General features: G+C 39.1%; 1 protein-coding gene across 1 annotated transcript in view; it reads left to right on the top strand.

Annotated features, from left to right (window-relative positions):
• Positions 1–21,971, top strand: part of MTX2 (metaxin 2) — a 60,078-nt gene that overhangs the window by 24,380 nt on the left and 13,727 nt on the right. Inside the window, exons 3-4 of the mRNA XM_009894631.1 lie at positions 13,583–13,630; positions 14,611–14,657. Of these exons, the coding sequence (XP_009892933.1) occupies positions 13,583–13,630; positions 14,611–14,657 (95 nt within the window). The remainder of the gene's footprint in view (positions 1–13,582; positions 13,631–14,610; positions 14,658–21,971) is intronic.

Raw genomic sequence — 21,971 nt, 5'->3', positions numbered from 1 at the left:
GTCCCCGCCGGGCGCTCCGAGGTGAGGGCAGGTCACCCTGCCCGGCTCCCCACAGGGCCCAGCGGGGCAGGTTCACCGGGGCCCCTCCTTTATGGGGTCTTAACCCCTAGCGGTGCTAGGGCGCGTCTTTGCTTCGATTGATTAACTTCTCTGTCTTTAGAACGGTTTACTTTTCTTCAGTGGTCCAAAAAAACCCCACATTCTACGTATAATTTCAGCAGCTGGAGTTGAGTCCCGCTCTGTGGGAGAGCTCAGTGCGGTGCCATCCTCTCCCTGCTCCCCACGGGCGCGTGCCGTGTTTCTTATGTTGCTCTTGTGAAGCTGAGAAATGCAGGGGTACCTTTGCTACTTGGTTAGTGCTCTTCTGGTCTACTGCAGCTGGACGTGAGCCGTGTCCTGGAACAGCAATGTGTATCACTGTGGAGTTATTTAGCACAAAATGATATTAATCTGCTCTGAGGGAAAAAAAAAACCCACACCTTGCATAATTCTTGGCTTGGAAGTTGAAAATACATTTAGTATGTTGCATGCTGAAAATCAGTGCATTGGCCAGTTTCTCCTTACTTGTTATTCTCTGTTCCTGGTTCCTTGTTGCTACACAAGCTCATGAGCAATAAATACTGCAAGGAAACAGCATTTTAATTGCTACTGACCTGGTGAGGAGGAAACCAGTGTTTTGTTCAAGCAGCTGGGTCTTCTGTCATTTGGTAGGGGCCCCAATGTAAGAGTCTGAGTTGGATTCTCTACTATGAATGTACAGTTTCCAGAGCAGGCTTGCCCCTAACTGCTAGGTAAAGTGAAGGTGGTGGATCTTGAATCTGGGTGAGTAGAGGTACCCATAGACAAGCTTGAAAGTGGTGGTGGGGTCTTGGGTTGGCATTTGTTAATTGACAGATGTTAGCACAAGCCATGCTTATGTTCTGAGGGCCGGAGCGCTGCACCCTCAGGATGTGGAGAATGTGGCATGAAGCACTGCTGATCGTGACTATTTACTAGTTATTATAATCTCTTCAGTATATTTTGTTTATATTGTGAAACACAAGGATAATGACTTATGTGAGTAGGTGTTGATTCTGCTGCGTTCCTCTGCTCTGTGACCTTTATGAATATTCTAGAGTGACAGCTTGCTGATATTTACTTTTTTTTTGAATTACAAATACAAACTCAAAACTATACTGTATGTAGGCATCTTGTTGCTTTCTTCTTGAAAGTGTTTTTTTTTTTTTTTTTTGCAACAACTTCCCACTAAACAAGGAAATTGTTGTGGAATACAGCAGTGACAGATCCAGATTAAGTATAGTGTAAGGAAAATGTGTGTTTGAAAAACTGGAAACAAGAAGACAAAGATCTGCAACAGCTGGCTCTTTTCCTCATTGCTGAAGCGTTCTTCTGCTGTTTCTGGAGAGATTCTTGCCTACCCTTCGGCGTAGTTGCATGCTGCTTATACTAGTCTCAGACTCTTGTGTTAACAATTGTACTATTAAGGTGGTGCTTTAAGGGCATCAGAGCTGCTCTGGACCCTCCTACAATTTAATAAGCTTAAAACAGTAGCACTTCATCTTTTACCTGTCAGTCACAGGTTAAGTGATGCTCACTTTCTTTTTATTGGTAAAGTAATATGTAGGCATCTAATAGAAAAATACTGGCAATGCTCCTCTGTTTTTGCAGAGCAGAAATGGTTGGTGCTTATTTTATTAATCTTGTACTTCTGCTGGATGTGCAGCTACTTACTGTGACTCAAGGTACTGTACAAATCCTTGTTGCAGACCTGCCCACCGAATCATTCTTTAAAACAAAATTATGACATTGCCTTTGCTTTCCCAAATGCGAATCAGTGTCAAAAGCAGTTACCTGCCTTGAAAATTAAAAATAACTTTGCCAGTGGGTTGTGGCCTTCCTAGCTTGTCTTACCAGTCCCAGACTGAAACTAAATAATGGCAAAATCACTCAATTTGTTCATATGGAAGATTTTTCAAGGGGAAAAAAAAGTAAGTTATGTGGGATCTTGGCCAACGCTCACCACACTTCTAGATTTCCTGAGACATTGCACAGACACAGAGAATATTTCATTCTGGTACCAAGAAGATATGAATGTCCCACAAATGTAAGAATATTTGCGAGGAAGAAAAACGGTGTATCTGCAAGGAAAAAATACCACCTAACCATGACACTTTTTTAAATAGCATCTTATCCCCGTATCTGTGGTTGTGAATACTGCCTTTCTGTTACGTATGGGTGGAAATGTAAGAATGATTGAGATTTTTTTCCACATCCATAAAAATGAAATTTCATTGGCTTGTCATTGAGGGTCCTGTTCATGAAGACAGTCACTTTGTCATGGCAGTTGCAATGAACTACTGCTGCTCTGAGATACAACATCTATGAATGCATCTTTGCATGCAAGTGTTTAAAGACAATCATCCCAGCATAGTTTGTTTTCTAGAAATGTTTTAAAAGCTACGGGGAGGGTTTTAGTAGAGAAGAGGGTTATAACTTTCTTTTGCATACTGACTTGCTTGTGTATGTATTAGAATTTTTTTTTTTAAAGTACTGCCTATCTTCACCTTTCTTGCATCTTATGCATTCACTTCTGACGTGTCTATTCACTGTCTCGGCACAAACTGAAACAGAAAATACCATCTGAATGTAAGAAAAACTTTTTTTTTTTTTTTTTTTACTGTGAGGATGGTTTAACATTGGAGCAGGTTGCTTAGAGTAGTTGTGGAGATGCCTGGAGATGCTCAGCACCCAACTGGAGAAGGCCCTGGGCAACCTGCTGCAGCCAACCCTGGACCTCCAGAAGTGCGTTCCAACCTCAGCCATTTGATGACCTTCAGTTGCTCGGCCTGGTTGCACTGCTGCAGTAATTCAGCACCCTCTCTGTGTATCATGCATTCACTTGAACATGCTAAGCATAGCCTGCTGCAGTAATGCACTGATGTTTAAATACAAAATGATGACTAAATCACTTAAGTGGAATAAGACACTTGCTTTAGTGCCATTCAACTGTTTGCTTATTCAGAAATATAAAGAGGTTGATGCTGTATCTCAAGGAATAATAAATAAATATTTCCATAGCTTCATGAATTGCAAGCATGTTATGTCACGTTTTAAATCATCTATTTCTGAACTGTAGAAAATATTAATTGGATAATATGGTAGAGAATTTGTTTAGAGTAGCTCAGCATCAATCACATATTAACAGGATAGGAAATGAGTGTTTATACTGTAAGAAGAATTAGAGTGCCAGCTCTCAAGTGGTCCAGAACATTAATCTTTCTAACTCTAGTAGTTGTGAGAAGCTGACTGCTCAAATAATCTATAAAAAATTGTTGAAAAGATATTTAACTGATCACTAAATTACTCAATATGCTTTCCTTTTTTTCCCAAAACAGTTTTAAATCAGTGATCAAAAAGAGAGAAAATAATATCCTTGTTTGTCCTTTGATCTCTGGAAAATTACTTCTGTTTATTGCCATTGAGTTACGTCCAGGGGTCTTAGGCTAGTTATAATACTAAGGGAAATGAATGCAGTTTGAAAAACAGATGCCCTTCTGCCTTTAGATATTTTACATTCTTAGTGAGTCTACCTCCAGTGAGACACGCCAGAGCAAAAATAAATCTCTGACGTGCATGTTTTATGTATTGAGACAAGCTGCAATTTAGTTGAGAACAAATACAGAGGGAATGAAACTTGACCACCTAAATTGTTCCTGCACATAAAGACATAAAATTTAAACCGAGTATGCATTTTGTGCATCGAAATGTGCATAGGTAAATGTTAAAATTTCTTGTACGTGTAAAGTGAAAAAAAAATAGTTATTCTTGCTTAATAATAGGTTGTCTGTAGTGCATGCAGATTGTTTAAGCCTGCTACAGAGATGCTTGTAGTCAAAAAGAGGTGATTTGAAAATACTAAATTTGTCAGGCTCTGTGATTTTATCTTGCAGTGTTCTTTTACATGTGCTTTTTTGGTAGTCAAACGGAAAGGAATCCCTTTAATTCTTGTTCAGTTTTGATAAACAAGTCTCTTACGCTGCTCTTGCCAATTTGTACTCAGACACAAATGTTTTATGACTTGATTTGGACCAACCCCTGGAGTGGATTGCCCATCTAATTTTTTTTTTTTTAGGTTGGGGAAAATGACTTTCACAGTTGTTCTAGTACAGTACATATTTCATTTTGAGATATTTTTATTTTGTGTTTTTAAGACGCAATATAATTACAGTTTATAATAGAGTATGCTTCTATAGTTGTTTCTGGCTCCATTAAGACTAAGCAGTCTTTCTCTAATCAGCATTTCATTGTTATATGTTTTCTGCTAAAGTAGTATCTTCTTTTCTCGTGCCAGAAATTAGATTGCTCTAGAAATAATGGTAACAAAATTAGTAAATGAAAAGTAACACTTGTTTTGATGTTGTCCAGTTTGATTTGCAAGTGAACTTTAATCAGTTGTAGAATGATTCGGGTATGAGTGCTGTTTAGGAATCTCACTGTTCAGCTCACGAGAGGTCACAGAAAAATGACTTTGGAGAGGAACCAGATTTTTCTTCTCTTTCTCACTCCTTCTGTCTCTCTGGTCCTTGGATGTTCTGTTCTCTGACTGTCCCCAGGCACTAACCTGGTCTCTTCCGGTAGGTTTAGACCCTGTGAGCTGCTTCCTTTTCAAAACAAGAATAAATGAAGGAGCTTGGTTGCTGTCCTCCTTTGGTCTAGTTGAACAGGCGTCTCATGTTGCTGCGTTGTTGGGCATTTTCAGCTGTCCCTCTTGAAAGTCAGTGAGAAACTGCAGGTGCATGCAAGCCATGGGGAGGACGGAGAGAAAGTCCACACCAGGTTCTGAAATTTTAATTTTTATTATTTTTAAATTCTGGTCTTTAGTTATTAAGAAGACAACATAGATGTAATGTGAACACGAATGCTTTAGTACAAACTGGAAGAAGGTACGTGTGATAGTAAAACCTATGAAATGGGTCGGAAGGATTGGAAACATCAAAGGAAACAATTACAATGGGGCTGCAAAGAATGCAGGAAAAATTGATACCAGTCTCATTTAGGGGGGAAAAAGCCCAACTGAAAGACTGAAATGTGCATACTGAGTTGGAAAGTAAAAATGCTGAGAGATGGGAATTTTTAACAATTCTGCCGTCTAGCTGTTGCATTATAAAATTGAAAGTTCTTGACAGAGATGCAAGCATTACATTGGCTTTAAAGTCCAACTGCAAGTGTATTTTCTTTGCATTTGAATGCCATATTGGAGAAACTGGATGCATTGGAGTGTGTTGACTGAAAGCCTTGGGAAAGAAATGAGGTAGATGGTGAGGATATGATTAAGAGAACACAATAAATGTTTTCAGATTTTGAAGCAGGGAGTCTGCAGTGTTGCCCAGAGGTGAGGAAGAGCCTGAGAGGTGCTACTGCAAATACCATTGTCTGTTTTGAGCTGACTTAAAGACTGAGCCCTAAAGTAGTATCTTCCCCCTTACCGTTTGCAGTGCGTGGCTGGCTGACTGCAGCAATGCTAACTGTTTGCCTTTCTACCCTGCAGAGCTCTGAGATCTTGGCTCTTCTTGTGCCTTTGCAAGACTCTGGCACAGAGAGTGTCTGTTGTCAACACTTTGTATCTCCTAGTACTGCTGCACTCAGGGCTGTGGGTGAGATAGGAAAGAGAAAATGAAGGAGAGCCTTAAGGAAGGGCCAGAGGGGCCAGGGCTGGGTGAGCAGGAACTGTGTGTGGGGGGAGCAGCTTTTGGAGCCAGTACAGGATATTGAGGTCCTGTCTGGCAGGACAGATCTGTAGGATCTCCATCATGGATCAGAGTAGGGGTGCTGTAGATGAGAAAGCAGGGAGCTCCTTGGGGCACTTAACAGAAGTGGTGTTCAGCCAAACATTTAGGGGAGGAGGAATTCAGACTACCACAGAGAAGAGAGGATTTCAATCTAAGAGAGCTTTCAGAGGACTGATTTAAAGTATACAAATGTGGATAACATGGCTAAGAAATGTCCTTGTCCAGTAAGGCACTTAAGGCATTCATGAGTTTTATACCACCACTGTCCTAATCTTCACAGCTCCTGTGCTTGAGGTTTCACTTCTTGAGTCAGGACCAAAGAGGAGCAAGGGACTTAAGTAGCACAAAGGGAAGAGATTGATTTAGAGATCTATAAAAAGCTATAATTAAGAATTACAGAGCTTCTTTGAGATGAAACATTTATGCTGAATATCAGGAATAAGTAAAATAGCTCCAGCTTGTCAGGACTTTATAAATAGATCTTTTGAGATCATTTAGCTGGCTCACTGTCTGATTTTTTTCTGAAGAAATCCAGATGTTGATTTAGGAACAACTTTTGTTTATGGATTTGATTTTATTGAGATTTTTTGGCCTTGTCTTCTGATGGAGGCGTGATTCTGCAAGCACGGAGATGCTGAGCGATCTCCCTCCTGTGGCTTCCCCTAGCAGTGAGAGCACTGAGTACCCTAGAGGACTGAACCGCAGATGTGCATGCTCTGGAAAGTCAACTCAAAGACAGTAACAGAATTGGACTAATGCTTAAATACATGCAATTAATAGCTTGCTTGGAGGGTGAAGAAGCATATTATGTCATGCTAAATGGCTGCTGCAGTAATGTCACACACAGACTCTCTTAGCGGTGCAGCCACAGGAAACTCAAGTTTGAGAATTGCTGCTGAGATTAAGTCTTTACGTTGACAGTCTGCTTGATCAATAATTACTGAACAGTCATGATTTATCTGAATTGTAATATCTCTACGAAGGAGGCCTGGGATGGATTTAAGCAAATGATGTAATTATTTGATACATGATTTAATGCATACTGTTTAACTTATGTGAAAGTCGGTTTTCATTTGGCAAGGCACTATGAAACACTTCTTGGTCCTTTGTCAGCAGAGCCAGGGAGTTGCTGATGCTGTCATTTTTTCTTGGCCCTTTTTAGTTTACAGGATCAGGCCAATTACATGAAATTGATCCATACTCAGTGTGGGTGGGTTGGACTGGTGGGTCTTAAGGCAGCTAATTCACAACTTTCTCATACTTCCTTTATTGATCACTGTTAATTTACGAGATGTATATTTTTAACTGCTTTGGTTCCAAAGTGGCTGCAGCTTCACTGTATTAAGCAAAATACACCCCTCCACTTACCTCCTGTAATAAGGATTTGGAAACACATCAATTCCTGGCGTTTTCTTTTTAAACAATATATTGCTACTTGCAGATATGACTGATTTGTATCATGAAAAGAGAATGAAGTGATTATATACCTCTTTTTTGTTGCATCTTGACATCAAGCGGCTAGTAATCCCCTTTCCTTCTGGAGTCTGTGGGATAGCAATCAGTGTGGTTTTCTTTGGGTTATTACATCTAGAACATAGTGAGCAGCAGTTCCCCCGTAGCACTCGTCTTGGGAAACCAGAAAGGGTTTTCCTGTTGATTGTTATGATGTTTGCTGCATAATGTTTGGAGACTTGTAAGTAATGTTGTTGGATGTGCATGTTGCCCAGATGTAAGACTAAATTTCTTTTTAGTGTTTACTCTTGTGAGAAAACAGTTTGGAGGTATCTCATTATAATTTAATCAAATTTGTACCTAGGGAGAGGCTGAAGGAAACTATGTGGAAATAATGTGTAAGTTAATCTCTCCAGCTGTAATATTGCAATACAGTGATTCAAATTAGTGCCAACTTTTTTTGGTTTTAATAGAGGATATCTTGCCTCTTGGCTGTTTTAACAGGCCTTTAATGCCATGTGAACTAAACTGGTAAATACAGATGTTTTAGTGTTCCTCCTTTTTGTGCAAGTTTAATATAAAAGTTTTTAAGAAGAATATAACAGAATGGAAACTGATCTATGCAAATGTGGTGACTTCAGTGAAGTAGTTGTCTTTATTTCTGTACGATCCGTAAACTTCTTAATGTTTCAGGAAATTGCTCTGAGAAGATCAAATGTTCCTGGGCCAGGCCCTATCTTCACCTACAGAACAGCACACAGTGAAGTACATCGAAGAGATTGTTAGTCAACTGAGTACTTCATTTACAGAAGCGGAAAGAAGATATCAAAGGATCAATTGCCGGCATACTGAGAATTCAGTAGATTTTAGTTTATAGGAGATTTGGGGCAGAGTTTGTCTTGATTTACTTCTCACTGTATAGTTTCAGTACTTGAGAAATACTCAACAGGCTAGTAAAATTTGCTGTTAATTCTTTAGCCTTGTTTCTTATTAGGCATAGGCTAATTTTGTAACAGAAAATTATTTCTATCTGCATTGCCTTCCAAAAATGTTCTTGTCCCACTGAAATTCTATGGTATTGCTAAGAGCTGGGAACAGCCTAATTTCAAGTTGAGTGTTTTTGTAGAAAAACTTTTAACCTGTTGATAACTTAATTTCCCATGCAGGAGGGAACATCTTGATGCCTGGGTCCAGAGGTCTCTGGCGTCTGTGTGTGCCCGATATTCAAGAATGCTGCAGCCTGACAGCAAGTGTGCTAAATGGGTGGCAGACTAGAAGGGCAAACCACACCACGTACCCTACTGCTTGAAACTGGCTATTAGCACTAGACCGCTGAAACTGCTAAATTATTGTTTAGCATATTCCACAATTTAACATGCAAAGTATTTCATGTCTTCTCATTTTCACAGTCAGTCTCTCTTTTTTTTTTTTTTTTTTAAGTAATAGGATTAAAGGCATAACTGTAAACCATTTATTTCATTACAGCTCTTTCATCATTGTGAAGCTGCTTGGGGACGGTGGATGAAAATGTCTGTTTCCCCCCATCCATCCAGGCAGCACTGACACAGGATGAATAGTTTTCCAGTAATTCAGAGTGTAGGAGTTGAAACCGAGTTTTGTACACTCATGTAAAGACTCTGAACAGCCTGGACAAGGAATTGGTGGGGCTGAGGCACTGCGGAGTGTCTTGGGAATGTGGTGCTTCCTCTTGCACAGACTTCACTGGGGGAATATTATTGCAGCCTCCCATTCTTCGAACTAAAATTCACCTCTGTGCAAGTATAGTATGTCCTGTTTTGAGAGCATTAGTTTGAGCTGGCCTGTGCAGAGGCCTCAGGTGAGCTGCTGATCCCCTGCTGATAGTGGGGTCCAGTGGTCTCAAGTGTCTCTTCTTACAGCACATGTGCATTCTTCTCTCTTGCTGTCCCCTAAATATTTGGGTGGATAAAGTCTTATTATTGAATTGATAGTCTGAAACATCTGGAAACACTGAAATCAAAACACTAATTGAATATCTGTCTCTGGCCTTAATGTTGCTCAAGTAGAACATTTCATCACAAAATCTGAAAAAACGCATCTAATGCATTACATTTTTAGTGGCAAAGAATTTGACGTGACTGTCATGCCTCATTCTGTGTTTTGGAAGTTTTTTTTGCAAGAGCAGAAATGATGTATATTCTAAGTCATTCTCTGACATGACAGGTGAGGAGTCTAGGAATCTGTTTTAATAGATAGTTACAAACCTGAGTAATTAAAACTTCACTGGGAACATGCAGTACAGTAGTTCACAGAATTTTCTTCTAAAAGTCTAATTTGACACTTAAGAACCCCGTTAACACTTTGAAATCTGCATTTTCTATGCTAAACTGTTAATAAGTAAAACATTTTGACTAACAAACATGTTGAGCTTAGTGAAGTTTTCATGTGTTTTTAGTCATCCACAAAATCAAAGAAGATTTTATGTAGGTGGTCTGTTTGCCATTTGACTTCTTCGGCTGTTGTGCTGCATCTGCCAAATTCTCAACTTCTAGGATAAGAAAACTTATGTAGTGATGCTTTGTGTGTCCATCTCCCTTTAATTCTCACTTCCCAGTTACTTTTGAACTCAAAGCTCATTTCAGACAAACCTAACAGGGAGGACTGATCCTGCAGATGGTTGTTTTCCTGTAACTGGCATTATAACAAGCAGTGTGGTAAGGGGAGAAGTACGGAAAGACAACAGTATGAGGTTTGATTGTCCTAAACAAACAGCAGACAATCCACATAAAAGACTAAATATTTGAATCCTTTAAGCATGGGAAAAGTTTCAGTAGGGTGGGAAAACAACTTTTACTAAAGACTGCAAGCCTGAGAGACAGACCCATTGAAAACCACACAATAGTAATTCCTCTGATTATGGAGGCAGAAGGAAGAACCAAATAGTTCCTTATTTCTAAGATAAGTAGAGAAGCTATTCCTGTAGGGCATACTTCCAGGCAGTTATTTCATCCTGTGAGCAGCTAATGGTAAAAATGTCTGTTGCGTAGGATCTAAGACATAAATGTGATTCTGTGTTGAAAGCTTCTGAAACTGAATTGACATCACATTTGTTAATTTTCTCTTCATATACCTAGCACCACAGTAGCTGTGGTTAGCAGGGAAACGAACATCTACCGACCAGAAGATTATAGTTGCCGAAGGATAAACTGGATTTGACTTCATTAGTGCACAAATGATAAGTTTGTGAGGAGTTATTATAGCATTAATCAACTTGATGGATTGGAAATATGACAGAACTGAAGCAGCGTGTAATATTAGTGCCTATTATTCTACAAATTATGTCTTCACCTACATTCATAAGGCAAGAGTCATTGCCGTACATTAAAGATGTTACACACTTTCTCCTCTTGTGGAGGCATGTGACATCCCTTCAGTGATTCTTCCTCCTCTCTTCCCTCGGTGCGGTTCTGGTCTCCCTTAGTTGCATGTTTTCACATTACAACTAATTGAAGGCGCCTTGGGAGCTGATATTTTAATTTAGCTGGCACCTTACGAACCCGTACCTCTCATGTAGCAGTGTGTATTTAAACTTCTTGCTCCATCAGAAAAAAATATTTCATATTCTAAACATCTTGGGAGAAGAAGAATGAGTAGAAATTGAAAGATACGGGACAGATAGTGAGTAGGTATTTAATTCTTTGATTCTGGAGAATTGCGCAGGCTTTGTGTATATACCTTGTGTATATATGCTGCAGAGTATTTTTTCTGGGACATGAGTAATAATAAGTGAATCTTATTGTGAAGTTGATTATTTTAAAATCCAGCCTGTACTGTGCTAGCAAAACCAATTGCCTTTTACCTGGTCTGTGTGTAAAGAACTGAAGGCCTCAGTTCAAGGCTTGTGAGCATGTGTCCACCTCATCCCAACATGGTCAAAATTGTGACCTGCATCTGGAGACTCTCAGGTGCCAAGTGCAGGGGGTATTGTTAATTAATTTTCTTAGAATTGCTGAAATTTGGATTTTAAGGTGTACTAGTAACGAAGGCTGAGATTTTCATGTGGCAGTTTGTTTTCCCTTCATTTACGTGTCGAAAGACATATATTAGTACACAACCAAACTGTGAATGAATGAACGCAAAGATTTTAAACTACCCTTGTCCTTTTCTTCCTTTAAGTTGGGTGTGTGCTCCTGCTTATACTAAGACTGAGGGATAAAGACTCCATATAATGACTAACAAAATTAGGGTCAGCAGATATGGTTCATGAAAATCTGTATGTGATCAGTAGAATGTGGAAGGAAAATTCAAGGGAAACTAGTTACAAAAAATATTCAACTTGTGTTTTCATTTGTAGCATGGATGTGGCATGCCTTAGCAGTGGTGTAGTTTTGGATTCTGTGTTACAAGAAGCTGTTATATATATGTATGTATATATATCTCCACAACTGCATATAGCTTAGTGCCAAGATCAGACTGGAATTAGTGTTTGAATTTCTTGAAATATACCTAGCTCTTTTGTTGGAAAATGAAATGTTCACTTGATTTTTGTGGGCCTGAAATATTTCAGTCACACGTTTGTGTTAAAGTAGGCTACTTCCTTTTTGGGCTGGAGTCCAAGAATTAGATATAAATCTGACATTTCAGACTGAAGAGGATCTGGCAAAAATTTTTAGTAGAAGTGGGCCTGTGCAATTCGAAGTCCTCCATACCATTTTGGGCATGTAAAAAGGATGTTTTCACTGGTTGGCTGGAGTATTCATGAGGTCAGCGTACCTTCGTGACTTAGTTACCTCTGTAAGTATCTCAGAGTCCAGCCCAGCTAAGTTTGTTAAAGTATAGTAATAACATTTTTAATTTCCTCATTCCGTTTGCTCTTGCAAGACTTCGGTGGACCTGAAGAAATGTATGTTAGATAAATTATTTTAAACAGTTAAGGCTGTAGTACCTGAGACACTATCTTAGTCTCTTTTTATTTAAAGAAGTAAGTGTACTTCCACCTCAAGAATTTTTACTCCAGGGCAAAACTTTAATGGAGGGGTGTAAAACCAATAACTGCTATAATAAAACATAAAACATTTTTTCATGACACTTAAATGTGATTAGTTGCTTTCTCATGCCCATACTAGTATAGCTTTGATAGGCTCTGTGCCTTAACGTTAGAGGTAGTGACCTTTGCAAAACTGTGTACAGTGTTATAAACTTTAAAGTTCTATTTGACTTCCATAAAAATTAATACTTCATGAGTATACAAAAAGAATGATCGTTAGAAAATTGTGCATTTTTTCTTTGAGTTCTGAGGGCAAGGACACAAAGAAGGACCTTACTGAAGCCAGAGGCGTATTTCTGTTTGAACCACACATAGTTATTTAGATACATTATTGCTTTTAAAAAAATACTATGTGATTAGAGCATTAATTTTGTTTACAAATAGCTAGTTTGGGTAGAACACAAGGTTTGAATTGGTATTTAAAAATAGATTTTTTAATCAGATGTTAACAGGGAATGTAATGGAGATAAAACAATGTGATGACCTGTTATCTTAATGCTGCCATTAACAGTAAATCAGTATTCATTATTATTTTTGCCTTCCCATAAATTCAAGTGGTGTATGATTGATTAAGTGCAATGGTTCTCAACTGGAAGATGTGATTGTCTTTTATTTCTTTGCCTTTTTTTTAAAAAAAAACCTGTTGAACTGTTTTGAACGAGTGACGATGCAGTTTTTTTTAATGCATATCGACATTGCCATTTTAGGGTTGACCAGTACATCATTTAAAGCAGTAGGTAGTCCCAGTCATCCTGGTGGGTAGGTTTCTGACATGCCTGAGCACCTGGCTTTGTGCATATTGTATCGGACCAGTGAGTACACAACTTTAAAAGGCAGAAAGCTTTTCTGTTTCCCCAAAGAGTTCTTCACACTTGTTTTGGAGGGTTGTGCTCTTTCCTCTGGGTCTTGTTCTGTTCTTTTCCGAATTCTTTGTTTAGTATCTTAATAAATAATTGCTCTTGAGGGTGGCCAGAATTGTGATGGGAATGTGCATAAGGATATCTCTACGGTGGAGGGAAAATAGCTGCTTTAGCTGCTTGAGAATTACAAGGCCATTCTGTAATGTAGCTTGAATTTTACCTTTTCTTGCAACATTAAATTTTGGGACTTAGTTTTCTGCTCTGTGTTGTCCTTCTGTGGGCAGGAGAGAAGAGCAGGAGAAGAAAATGACAGTGGGATGTTTTTAGGGCAGGTTAAATCTTGCATCAGTGTCTTTGCAGTTTGAGTTCCTGCTCTAGGTAACGTTTGTGTTCAGTTAGCATCTACAGGCACATCGTTTTTTGGCTTGCTTAATTAGTTCATCTTCTTTCCACAGCCGCAGAGCCTTGGCCTGAAAATGCTGCATTGTATCAACAACTGAAGGGTGGGTATACTGGTTTTTGCAATTAATAGTTACTTTATTTTTAGAAAACAGATTAAATATGCAGTAAGATAATTAACTGCAAGGAAGCACAGAAACTGTTAAAAGAGTCCTTTGTATTGTTTGTCTGGTCAGAGGTTTTAGCTACGCTTGCATCTGCCAGTATAAACCAGCTATTCATGGCCTATAAGGTCCTTGGTTTATTATTGACTCATTATATTGGCTGCTGTAGGCAGTGTAAAATGATGTGGTTGCAGGCACAGTTGGCAGATTTACTGCACCAATAGCTGAGGCAGCAGATTTTTGAAGTCTTGTGGTAAAGTGGGCTCTCAGTAAAAAGGAACTGTTAAAATGTATAGGCTAGGATGGTTCAGGCTCCCTTTAGCAGCTCTTCATATATCATCAGATCACATTATGGCCCCCATTTGGGGCTCAGCAGCCTGCTACAGTTGTCAGAAGACTGCAAAGTAATGAAGACTAATAGGTAGCAGCCCTAGTCTTCTAAGCATGGAATTTTTATTGCAGTGAACTTGTCATCTTTCTTTTGTGTGACAGACCTAGACATAGTGTGCAATATTAACTGCAAGCCGCTTTTATAGGTTTCTGAATGCTTTTACTTTTTAGCCAGAGGAGTTATGAAGATGGGGTTTTATTTAACTTTGATTAGAAGAAGAGTAATTGGCATAAAACTCAAGCATTGTTTTTTAGTTGTGAGCATTTTTTATTGTACATTGTTGGTAATGTATGATAAATGCAATTGCATTTGCAGGAGAAATATTCCTGGTATTCTTTTTTGTTTTCTCTTTCTTTTTTTAATATTCATATCACAGGTTTTCTAGTCCAGCTGCATAGTAATTATATATGTGCTCCTTGTTTTATGCATGAGAAATGCAACCCAGAATGACTTACAGTTACAGGTCAGTAGCTATATGGGCACTGTTTTTTGTAATTGTGTGGGTTTTTTTTTTTTTTTCTTTCAACAGAGGAACAAATTTTGCTTTCTGATAATGCATCTTCACTTGCTGTTCAGGTAAAATGTCATCTTTTATAAACTAAAAATGTTAATTTCATTTTATTTTTTGAATGATTGGTGTCTAGCTAAAGTAACTGTATTTAGCTAAATGAATAATTTAAGAAGTATTTCTGTCAAAATCACTGACTTATTTCCTCCATCTGATGTGCTTTACATTGAAGTACCAGAGCCTAAAGGGCATGAGGATTTTGAGAGTTCTGTGTAGAGTGCTGCTGCTTGTACCCATATTTATATTGGTCTATGCTTGTATAGTATCTGCTTGCCTGCCTACTCTGGGAATTGTACATGGTTCCCATCTTTTTTTCACTTGGTATGCTAGTTCCTCTTGTAACATCTTGCATGGTGCTTGCTGGTTATTTAATTCTCAAAGCTAATACTGCCCCAAACTTGAGGCATATTTGCTTCATGCTGTGAGCATCAAGTCTCTCTATGTCTCTGATAGGTTTTCTCAATTTCATCGTATACAGAGCTGAGATCCAATGTGGTTTTTAGAAATAGTCCATATAATTGACAAACTTGCATCTGTAATTGACTTAAAAGCACCTCTGTGGTGTGAAGTCCGCGTAAGCTCCATTAACCTGTTAGGTTCTGTAACCCCAAATCTCGAGGGGATGTTTTGCCCATTAGTAGAGAGGGCCTGGCTGTCAGAAGTGGTCGTGAGCAGGATGTCTGTAAGGTTCTTGTTCTTAAAAGCAACTTTGCTGCTGCTTTGTGTAGGAGGGAGTTGCACTGTTCCCCTGCTTCTTGCTTTTGGTGTGTGGTCTAGCTCACAGCAGCTAGAGCAAGCAATCTTTGAGGGCTATGCAAAAAGGTGATGTGTCATTTAGCCAAAATGGGACACTTGGAGAGTGTAACTGACACTACCAGTAAAAAGGTTAGGATCATTTGATCAGGGTACTACTTCCAGGATCTCTTTTTTCCTTCTAGTCTGGCAATCTAGGAAATACCTCTAAGAGTAGATTCTATCACAGCAAGAAGTTACCTTTATCCTTTGCTGGAAAGATGAGTCATCTTTGATATACTAAATAAATGAGGCAGTTTGTTTGTTTGGGCATTGTGTTTTATATTGTGCCTCACATTAATGCAAATAAGTGTTTTTATTGCACACTTCACCTCAGTGTTCCTTTTTACTCCAGCAACTGTATTTGTTGGGGTTCTCCTGAATTTTCTTGCCATCTAACAATATGTATAGGTGTGGCTTGTATTTAAAATGCAAAGAAAAGCAGCAACAATATAACCCTAAAATTTCCTTTTCTAATGCATCATTTTGCTTTACTTTTTCCAGTCCGTTGTTATCCTACACATGTCACTTAGATGATAAATTAACTATAATATATTAAAAATGCTTGTTTTTCTTCAATATTCTCTAGCTGGACAGCTGATAGTAGCCATGACTATAAATATGGCTCTAGTAGATATCTGATTTTAAACTTTATAGAACAATTTTGTATTGGGGAATCATATCTATTTTGAAGAATCTGTGTAACATGGTTGTGACTGCGAAAGAATAGCTCGCCTTGGTGTCTTTGATGCATTTTGAAATGATACTAGGATCTGTAGCTGTGTATTACTAGCTTAGTGATCAGAAAACTGTAAATATATCTATGTGTTTTGCATAAGGAAATTGCTGAGTTCCTCTGTTTTAGAATTTACTTTTTATTCTAATGAGAGCCTGTTTATCTTTTCACTGGATATCTTTTTGCTGGTCTTTTTTTTTTTTTTTTTTTTTGGGGGGGGGGGGGGTATGTGTGTGTGTTGTGTTCTTTTCCTGAGGAGGAGGAAGAAATGGGAATGGGGGATAGGAGGGGAAGTAGGAGCTGGTACCTGGGACTCTTTTTTCCCACTATTGCCATTCCTTTTCCCCCTGTTACTGATTTGGGGCACATGAATATCAACAGAGCTTGTGCATGGCTTGTCGAACTTCCATGTGGTGAAAACGCATCAGAATTTTGAGTCCCTCTGATCTGATGTGTACAAGCATGTGGAGTCAGCAACCTTCAAATCTTTAAGGAACATGATTCACAGCAAGACTCTAAATGTGCTGCAACTGGCCCTTCAGACCTTTCTCAAAATCTCCTTACAGCATCTCTTCATAATGCTGCTCTGGGATAGCTCTCGGAGGACATACATGCAGATAGCTGCATCTAAAATAAAAAATAAAATCCAATGCCATAGTAAGTAATTAGCGAGAGTAAAAGTTGACTGTTTTAAAATTGACGACTCAGCAATACAGATGGCATTTCATGTACCTCTCTTCAACAGAGCAGATCTTGCAGACAGCAGAGCAAGTTACTCTCAGTGTAGCTGTACCAGAGTATTGCAGGCATTTTGTTTGAATTAATGAGTAGTGAGGGCTGCAGATTGAACATAGGAAGTTGATTGAGTCTTGCTGTTTTAATAATGATTGGACTTCTGACTTCTCATTGTGCAATGAAATCTGGACTCCTGACTACAGCTACATGTCAGATAAGAGAGGGGAAGACAGAATCTTCTGGAAATTGCTGAGTAACTGTGGTGGTGCCTGCAATAATTAAAAACCAACCAAACCAACCAAAAGATCATAGAATCATAGAATGGTTTAGGTTGGAAGGGACCTTGAAGCTCATCTAGTTCCAACCCGCCTGCCATAGGCAGGGACACCTCCCACCAGAACAGGGTGCTTAAAGCCCCATCCAGCCTGGCCTTGAACACCTCCAGGGATGGAACTTCCACTTCTCTGGGCAACCTGTTCCAGTGCCTTAGCACCCTCAGAGTGAAAAATTTCTTCCTAATATCTATTCTAAATCTCCCTTCTTCCAGTTTAAAGCCATTCCCCCTTGTCCTATCACTACATGCCCTTGTAAAAAGTCCTTCCCCAGCTCTCCTGTAGGCCCCCTTAGGTACTGGAAGACCACTATAAGGTCTCCCCGGAGCCTTCTCTTCTGCAGGCTGCACAATCCCAACTCTCTCAGCCTGTCCTCACAGGAGAGGAGCTCCAGCCCTCGGATCATCTTTGTGGCCCTCCTCTGGACCCGGTCCAACAGATCCATATCTTTCCTATGTTGGGGGCCCCAGAGCTGGAAGCAATACTCCAGGTGGGGTCTCACCAGAGCAGAGCAGAGGGGAAATCTCACCTCCCTTTCATCTTGTGGAACGTCTCTACTGATTCTGATAGGGTGTTGTTCTTGCTGTTGTTGTTTGTTTTTTAATTCCTCTTCTGACCATTGTTGTTCCTGGAAACAGACTAAATTAACAAGTCCTTTGTCTCTTACTGGGTTGAGATTCTTTATGTTTGCTGAAAATGCAACATAACTTCAAATGATCTAGTGCGTTATCTCTGGTACGTTTTGGTGTTTGCACTCCTTGTTAGCTTGAAGAAGTGTATTATACAGTCCTGTTGAAAGTGAAGCCCATTTGATCTGAGGCTGTAAAATTTTGATATTGAATGAAGTTTTATTTTCCCTGCAAAGGAATTAAAGTCAAGGGAAAATACTAATCAGTGATGATTATCCAGCTATAGGAAAGAGAGTGGTGTATGTAGAATGAAGGCTGTGTTCTTCTTGTTAGAAGTTCAGCCCTGTTCCCATTAAAGTTAATGAAAACACATACATCTCCTGGGTAATGTGACTCATGGTTAAAACCATTCTTCATTTATTTATTGTACAGCTTCCATTATACAGCATTATCAGTCTTAGAGTAAAAAAAGCCACCAAAACCCAGAAACGAATACACAACTATATTTCAATAACAAAACAACTTCACAACTTCAAGGAGGGAAAAGTGGAGTTTTAAATGGATTAAAAGTGAAGTACCCCAGGAGGGTATGTTTCAGCCTGAAGCAGAGAGCCTGTCCAGGCCCCGTCTCCCCATTGATGCCTGGTGCAGGTAAAGCCTTTAGGTTCAGTGCCTGGGTGGAAGTAGTTGGCTGAATAGCAGGGAGGGGGTTAATGCAGCTGTGCTGTGCCAGGCCTCTTGCCTCAAATGGCAGCGCAGAGCATCTCTGTGCACTGTTCCAACTTGTTGGGAGGAGGAATGTGGATGTTGAGACTGCCTCTGTGATTACAGATTCTTCTGAAATCTTTATGCAGGTCCTCTCAGAGCCTTGCTTAAAAGGCTGCCTAAAATGTTCAGGATTGTGGAAATTCTTATAGCTATCCGGAGGTTATAAAGCCTGCAGCTCATTATGTTAAGATATGTATTAATTGCTTGTGAAATTGATGTCCTTGTAAACGGTCTTAATATATTCCAGGAAAGTGCATTTAGAATTGTCTGTTCTTAGTCCTGAATGACAGAAGGATGTTTGGGCAATTTAAAATTGTGTTACACAGACCAACTGCTTATTTACTTCAACAAGTAATCAAATAAATGTGTAAATCACGCATGATTAATTGCCCTCGACAGATTTGTGATTTTTTTTTTTTTTTGTGTGTGTGTGTATGAATTGTGGTTTGGTTTTTCTCTAGACAAAACATTAGCAGAAATTTGAACTTGTTGCTGAGTCTTGAACAAAGGCTTCGTACTGAAATGAAAATCTGACAATCTCTTTTTTTTTAAAAGAGAATAAAAGCTGGAATTCTTCATGATGAGAAATGCAGTATCAACATAATCAATCTAGCAGCATTGCATTGTAGCTGAAAACATGCTTAAATCCCAAGCCATACAGGTACGGTTTGTGAGTGAAACATCTTTCATATAGTTATAAGATGAAATTACCCCTGAATGAATAGCATCTTCATTTATCTTCAAAAGCTCTGTGCTACCAGTGAATCTACTCTTTCCGCATTCTACAACAAGAATTACATTACACCATTAGAGCAGTATTGTGCTGCAGCGTAAAATAGATTGTTTTGGAGAATGAACGTGGCTTTGCTATAAATTACGTTCACAGGTACAAAGGAATGTGTTATTTTGTTTAAAATAGTCACAAATATAATTAAGCTCTTAATTTATGTTAAACTACAAATGTGGCCATTACCATAACTGGATTAGGAATTTAATCTGTCACTCAAAGAATGATACTGAACAGTTTTCATTTATAACCTTAGACACACTATTTCAGTTACAGGGTCTGCAGCTGTTTGATATGAAAACTGAATTATTCTGTAGATTTGTTCATGGTTTTTAATTTTACAATGTGTTCCCACAATAAAGTAGAGAATAACTCTTTAGTTGTCATCACATATTGTCCTTTGTATGCTCAAGAAATAATGTAAAAATGAAAACAGAAAATGCCTTTCACTCTTTCTTCACAACAGTATTGTGTGAGTGCTTTTAGAAGTGCTGCTGAATAAGAGATGGCTTGGAATGGCTCGTTCTTTATTAAAAACTAATCATGAATATATCTTCTTCAAATGAAGCCTGAAGTGTGCCATCTGAAAATAGTGTTCCTCATGTGGAGACGTAAGTTGTGAACTATTTGAGTCTTGGCATAAGTAATTTCATTCTTGCCTCTGATCTCAGAAACTGCAATCTGGATATGATTTACATCAAGTTGTAACTCATTTTTAATGAGTATATGTGTTTGCTTATATGTATTATTCTGAGAGGGGACTGGAGAGGAAGAGGAGAGTGTTGTGATGGATCTCTGACAGGGTGATTCGCTGCCTGATGTGTGTTTATGTTTCCAACTGAGGGTGTCCAAACAGAGTTAAAATGGCACCTGAAACAATTAACTGCAGGAATAAATACAAAACTCCCCCCTCCCTTCTCTTATTCCTCCCCATTGTATTTTATACACAGTTATTTTCCATCCTTGTCATCATAGGAAGACACAATGGCATCACTTTCTTGCATTGTTTCAAGGGCGGCAGCAGCAGTGGAGATGAGAATGCCAGTCATGTGAGAAGAGGAGGAAGGGTAGGGTGGGGTGAGTTGCCCCATGGCTGGCTGTAGTTTCTGGGCTCTGGGCTTTTGAACTATGCTAAAGCAGCACAAAGGTGATAGCTCTCTTTTTTTTTTTTTTTTTTTCAGATAATTGAAATCCAATGTACTACCTGTTTTGAATTGGAATTCGGTCAGGCTATAAGAAAACAAAACAAGCATTAAGTTGATTGTGTCCTTTAAGCAACGCTGTTGTTGTAAATGTACTCCGTAATTCTGGCAGGAGGTGTCATCTGCTGTGATTGAAATGAATGATAGGCATAAGATTGTTGATTAATTTTATAACAAGTTGTCACTTCAAAGCTTCCTATCAGCCCTTTTCACATAGCTGTTGATACTTTGTTCTCTCGCTGGAGAAAAATGAACTGGCTTGTTCTGTGTTGACTTTGAAAACAAAGCGGCTTGTGCTACTACTCTCTGGGAGGAGAAGACAGCTCAGTACAAGCCATAGTCCTGTGTGGATCGATGTGCGGTAGGACAGGAAAGGCACTGAGAGGCTTCTCCATACCTTTTCTTCAATTTGTTATCCTCACTCCCCCACTCTTTCTTCCCTAGTCTATAACAGTAAATGTTGGGAGGGCAGAGAAGGACAGACATAATTCATCTGGTGGCACCTTTTACCTCCCTCTACTATTTTGTCTCATGGGCTTGCAGCAGCTCTCCACCTCCATATCTACAGCAAAGTCTCCCATTATAAACAAGGTGCGCAGAGGCAGTGGCAACTTTGTAGTCTCAGTGCTTTCAGTCTGGAAGAAGAGAGGTAGCATTGCTAAAAATACATTGTTCACATTTCTCCCTTCCCAGGTGCTGGAATAGTAGGTGATGCTACAGGTAGAGAGGCAGGAAGCGCGTGAGAGGGGAGACTGTTAGCCTCCAGGGAAGAGAGGCAGAGAGCGTGCGTGGGAGAGAAGCTGACAGACCCTATTAAGCTGAATCTTTATTTTTTAATGCCTTTATCTGTTTCTCACATTAACCTCATCCAAAGTAAGGACACGCTTTGTTCCAGAAATAATATAGAGAAAAGTTTTTGTGGCAGACGTTATACCATTGACCAATGCCAATCCTGCACAAGAAATCGGGCCCCTGTTTTTAAAATCACAGAAATGTTAATAATCAGTGGAACATATGGATAAAGGAGGCACTCCTGCTGATGCCAGGGGCATAAATTCAGTTCTTCCCAATCTGAGATTTCATTACCCTTCTTTTATGCTGCATTAACTAGTATGAGCCATGAAATTACTCATTCCTTTTAAAAGCCTGAGTGTTTTGGTTTCATGTCCTTCAGTTGTAGTGAATTCTGTCTATTTATGCTTGAATGAAGTTTCCTTTATTTGTGTAAAGTCTATTGGGCAGTCATCTCTTGATCTTCTGTAGCATGGGCAAGGGGAAATAAGAATGTTAATCCCTCCTCTTTATGAATTGATCTAAATAGTTAACTCTTTGGATAGGTGT

Source organism: Charadrius vociferus, unplaced genomic scaffold, assembly GCF_000708025.1.
Source record: "Charadrius vociferus isolate BGI_N301 unplaced genomic scaffold, ASM70802v2 scaffold161, whole genome shotgun sequence".
Lineage (NCBI taxonomy): Eukaryota > Metazoa > Chordata > Aves > Charadriiformes > Charadriidae > Charadrius > Charadrius vociferus.
This window is presented reverse-complemented; position numbering and strand designations above follow the sequence as displayed.